The 5,728-nt window shown below is 44.4% G+C and overlaps 1 protein-coding gene across 1 annotated transcript in view; it reads left to right on the plus strand.

Moving 5' to 3' along the window:
- Window positions 1-5,728, plus strand: part of LOC103618997 (creatine kinase S-type, mitochondrial) — a 37,859-nt gene that overhangs the window by 5,555 nt on the left and 26,576 nt on the right. The window contains exon 4 of the mRNA XM_008637469.1: window positions 2,060-2,145. Within this exon, the coding sequence (XP_008635691.1) occupies window positions 2,060-2,145 (86 nt within the window). The remainder of the gene's footprint in view (window positions 1-2,059; window positions 2,146-5,728) is intronic.

Raw genomic sequence — 5,728 nt, forward strand, 5'->3', positions numbered from 1 at the left:
GGAAGGAAGGAAGGAAGGAAGGAAGGAAGGAAGGAAGGAAGGAAGGAAGGAAGGAAGGAAGGAAGGAAGGAAGGAATCTCCCCCATAGGTTGGCTCTCTGGGAGAGAAAAAGATGTAATTATTAATAGTTCCCAGTAGATAGCTGTTTTGACGGTGGGCAGGGTCAATACCAAAGACAGACACCAACTTAAGGAATTGTGTAATTTACTATAATGCAAAACTGCAAAGAATTACAAAGGAGAAGCAAAGCAATGCATCTAATCATTACTACAAAATAATGCCTATAGTGATTAAGAAAGATACATCACCAGTGTGGATACAATATTGCTGCTAGCAAGAATTTTCTTGCTTCTTTCTAAGTCCGTGGGATACTTTTCTCTCTCATGGAAGATATTGCAGAAGTTCTGTAAACTATGAACACCTGCAACCTTGTAGAACTATGTTTATGGTACAGTAGAAAAATATTTTGACAATGGATGTTTAGGATTTCTAGCCAATCCACCCAGGGGGTGGCTGAGCCTTTGTCCAATTAGACTATGAAGAAAAAAGTCTATAAAAGAGTTTGTAAAATAATTAAATAAATCAATCTTGCTGCACAATTCCTGCCTGTTGGATCTTCTCCCTACGGCTGCGGGATACAGTAATATTTGGAGTTCTACCAGGTCGCAGGTGTTCATAGTTTACAGAACTTCTGCAATATCTTCCGTGAGAGAGAAAAGTATCCCACGGGCTTAGAAAGAAGCAAGAAAATTCTTGCTAGCAGCAATATTGTAACCACACACCAGTTTCCCCAATACTTTACCACTTCATCCAGATCCACACAACAGCTGGGGGAAGCCACTGTCACAGTGAAGGACTGGAGAACCACTCCTGGTAACTGGGAATTCCTACAGGTGCACCCACCTACAGACAAAGAGGCTTCCAACTTCACTGTGAGAGTAGCCCAGCTTTTATATTGTTGAATAAACAAGCTACTATTACTTCTAGTATGGAAACATCTGGTTTTATTCTCCTGTTGGGTTTCTCCCAAAGCCTGGCCAGGCCTCAAGGAGGAACCAAGGGAGTTGTCTTTGTTTCTACACCCCCAGACAAGGCCAGATGTGGCCTTGTCTGGGTTGTAAATATGGAAAGGTAAATACATGTTTTGCCAATGAATGGATGCATATACCATATTGCTAATAATACTTTTTAAATGAGTGGATACATATAACATTTGGTTGGAAGGTTCATCTAGAGGTCAACTTTGACTCAAGGCCTGTTGTTCAGGCCTTAGTACTTCAATAGCTCCCAAAGTACAGAGGTAGTGGCAATGCTGAGTGCATAGACCACCTTAGTTTCACCACCAGCAAGTCTACTACATCATAAGCCAATACTACAAAGTCCACTACAATCATAATCTGAGCCCAAGTCCCAACGACAATAAATATCCACAGGGAACACATACAGCAAGTAAGGCATTATGTAAAAAAACCTGAGAACAAGCACAACAGCTCTGAGAGCAAATGAATCAACATTTTGACCAGCAACTACTAAACCAACACAATGAATGCTTATAACAAACTTGTTTTAACATGGTCTTTTCTGATCTTCCATGATCTCAACCCAAGAAAAGTCTGTCATGGTTTAACCCCAGCTGGCAACTAAGTACCATGCAGCCACTCCTCAGCTGCTTCAACTCCCCTCAGTTTATATAATGAGCATGATATTCTATGGTATGGAATATCCCTTTGGCCAGTTCAGGTCAGCTGTCCAGGTCATGCTCCCTCCTAGCTTTTTGTACACCTCCTCATTGGCAGACCATGGGAAACTGAGAAGTCCTTGAATTAGAGTAAGCACTGCTGAGCAATAACCAAAACATCAGTGTGTTATCAACATTATTCTCATACTTTAAGTCAGGAAAAAATCAGGTTCACAAGCCATGCTATTTAATTTAATTGTATTGACTACCTTAATATTAAATGCATAAGACAGGGTTATACTGCTTCCCTTAATAAACTTCAATTTATTTTGTATCTTTCTCTGTTTTTATTTCTCTTTCTGGCTCCGTTTTTGTGTCCAGGATCATTTTCTTTTTGATAAGCCAGTGTCCCCTTTGCTAACATGTGCTGGGATGGCACGTGACTGGCCAGATGCCAGAGGAATCTGGTATGTTGTGTGATACGTAGAAGCTTGTGTCATGTTTTAAAAAATGTATTACAAGTCTCCTTGCTTCTCCTAACCCCACAGTCACTCTGCACTGGTACTCACAGCATGTTCAGTTTGTTTTTAAATATTTTTTTAGCGTTTTAAATGATTAATTGAAAAAAAAATTAAGACCTTTATATTCTTATATGCAAAGACACAAATAATGCAAGGATTGTTGAAGTGTTAGAAACCACAGAAGAGCTTGATAACAGTCACAAAGGAATTAGGGCTTGTCCCACAGTAAAGGTGGAAGGATCGATACCCCAACTGAAGTGCATCTACACCAATGCCTGCAGCATGGGCAGCAAACAGGAGGAGCTGGAAGTCATTGCACAGCTGAAAAACTATTATATAATTACAGTCATGAAAACATGGTGGGATGATTCATAGAACTGGAGTGCTGCAATGGATGGCTATAAACTGTTCAGAAGGGATAGGCAAGGAAGGAGAGGCCATGGGGTAGCCCTGTATGTTAAGGAGTGTTTTGACTGCTTAGAGCTTGCCAATGGTGATGAAAGGGTTGCATGTTTATAAGCAAGAACCAAGGAAAAGGCTAACAAGGCAGATATCCTGGTGGTCATCATCCAACCAGGATGAAGAGGCAGATTAAATATTCTATGAGCATCTGGGAGTAGTCTCACATTCACTAGCCCTTTTTCTCTTGGAGACTTCAACTTACTACTTGTCTGCTGGAAATACAATACAGCAGAGAGAAAACAGTTTAGAAGGTTCCTGGAATGTGCAGAAGAAAACTTCCTGGCACAGCTGGAGAATGAGCCAACTAGGGAAGGCATGCTCACTGGGCTTTCTGTTTGCGAAAAGAGAAGGAATTGTGGGTGATATGGTGTTTGGAGGCCATTTTGAGCACAGTGATCATGAAACGATAAGAGTTTTCAATTCTTGGAGAAGTAAGGAATATGGTTACCAGAACTGCTACCTTGGACTTCTGGAAGGTAGACTTTGGCCTGTTTAAGGGCCTGGTTGAGTGAGTCCCTTGTGAGGCAGTCCTGAGGGTAAAGGAGTCCAGGAAGTACAGCTAGAACTTAATATGGCAACTGCCATAAAAGACAATAAAAATAGTTCTATAAATACATTAACAACAAAAGGAGGGCTAAGGAGAATCTCCATCCTTTATTGGATGGGAGGGGGAAACATGGTGACAAAGGATGAGGAAAAGGCTGAGGTACTTAATGCCTTCATTACCTCAGTCTTTAATAGTAAGATCAATTGTTCTCAGTGCACCCAGCCCTTTGAGCTGGAAGACAGACAGGGAGCAGAATGAAGCCACATAATCCAAGGGTAAATGGTCAGTGACCTGCAACACTACTTAGACATACAAAAGTCAATGGGGCCTGAAGGGATCCTTCCAAGAGTACTGAAGGAGCTGGAGGAAGCACTCACTGAGCCACTTTCAATCATTTACCAGCAGTCCTGCCTAACTGAGGAGGTCTCAGTTGACTGGAAGTTACCGAATGTGAAGTCCATCTACAAGAAGGGCCAGAAGGATGATCTGGGGAACTACAGGCCTGTCAGCATGACCTTGGTGCACAGGAAGGTTATGGAGCAGATCATCATGAATGCCATCAAATGGCATGTACAGGACAACCAGGGGATCAGACCCAGCCAGCATGGGCTTAGGAAAGGCAGATCCTGCTTGACTAACCTGGTCTCCTTCTATGACAAGGTGATCCACTTAGTGGATGAGGGAAAGGCTGCAGATGTTGTTTAGCTGGGTGTCTTGGGGTGACTTTATGATGTGTATCCCATATCGCTGCCCTATGCCCAGAAATTAATTCTTGTGCCTTTCTATGCCTCTAAACTGAGCCTGAGAGGGGGAAGGAAAAACTGAGCAAAACTTTTTCAAAGCAGTTTGCAGCTTGTTCAAGGTCACACAGAAATAGAGACTTTTTTTTTCCCAGCTGCGGCAGGGGAGCGAGGAAGCACCCGGCTTGCTGCTCCCGGGTCAGTTTTTGGCCAGTTGTTCAGCTTTTTTTTTTCTCCGGAGAGAGACGGAGAGTTGAATTTTTTCCCCCTTCCCCAGAATTTTGGATTTTCTCCCTTTTCTGCTGGACTGCTTCAATATCAGAACACATCAGGAGGACTTTCCACCAAGCACAGAGGGCCTGGCCCTGGGCCAAGCCCCAGCTCCAAGGAGACCAAAGGGAGGACTCTAACACTTTCCCAGGTTTTTTCTCCACAGCGAGAGATTTTATTATTTAGCATTATTTTCCTTTTCCCGTGTGTTTGTTAAATAAATAGTTTTTATCTCTTTCACTTTCCTTTGAGGAAAATTTATTTTTTCCCGAACCTGGTGGGGGAAGGGTGGTGACCTGCCTTCTCTCAGAGGATATATTTCTAAATTTGGCCAAACCGGTACACTGGGCTTCAGTAAAGCCTTTGACACAGTTACAGCATTCTCCTGGAGAAACTAGCTGCTCATGGCTTGAATGGGTGTACTCTCTGCTAGGTAAAAAACTGACTGGATGGCTGGGTCCAAAGAGCTGTGGTGAATGGAGTTAAAAGTCACAAGTGGTGTTCCTCAGGGCTCAGTATCGGGTCCAATTCTGTTTAATATCTTTATTGATGATTTGGATCAGGGCATCGACTGAACCCTCAATATATTTGCAGATGACATCAAGTTAGGCGAGAGTGTTGATCTGCTTGAGGGCAGGAAGGGTCTGTAGAGGGATCTGGACAGACTAGGTAGATGGGCTGATGCCAATTGCATGAAGTTCAACTGGGGTAAATGCCAGGTCCTGCACTTGGGTCACAACAACCCCATGCAACACCACAGGCTTGGGGAAGAGTGTCTAGAAAGCTGCTCAGTAGAAAAGGACCTGGGTGTGTTGGTCAGTAGCCATCTGCATACGAGCCAGAAGTGTGCCCAGGTGGCCAAGAAGGCCAATGGCATCCTGGCTTGTATCAGAAATAGTGCGGCCAGCAGGGCGAGGGAAGTGATTGTCCTCCTGTACTCAGCACTGGTGGGGCCACACCTCAAATACTGTGTTCAGTTTTGGGCCCCTTACTACAAGAAAGACATTGAGGTGCTGGAGCGTGTCCAGAGAAGAGCAACAAAGCTGATGAAGGGTCTAGAGCACAAGTCAGATAAGAAGTGGCTGAGGGAACCAGACTTGTTCAGTCTGGAGAAAAGGACACTGAGGGGAGACCTTCTCACTCTCTACAACTACCTGAAAGGAGGTTGTAGCCAGGTGGGGGTGTCATAGGTTAGCAAGCATAGTCCCGGAAGGGACGTCCTTGCTAAGGGGTGCTTACAGTTTCCTCTGGGAACTGATAGAACCTATCAGCTGGCCAGTTTGAATATGGACAATTCTCTAAGCCACTTAAAGTTGTGATCACCTCTGTGATCCACATTTAAGAATAGGCAAACTCCCCCTCCAAGCTCTCTCTCGTTTCCGGCACTGGGACAGGTGGCTGCAGGGCCCGAGCAGGGCCCAGTGGGCCACGCCCAGGCCCTGCTCGGGCCAGGATGGGCCGGGCCATGGCCATCCTGGAGTCGATGGCCCTGTTCCAGCCGTGGACACCC

Source organism: Corvus brachyrhynchos, unplaced genomic scaffold (assembly GCF_000691975.1).
Source record: "Corvus brachyrhynchos isolate BGI_N302 unplaced genomic scaffold, ASM69197v1 scaffold337, whole genome shotgun sequence".
Taxonomy (NCBI): domain Eukaryota; kingdom Metazoa; phylum Chordata; class Aves; order Passeriformes; family Corvidae; genus Corvus; species Corvus brachyrhynchos.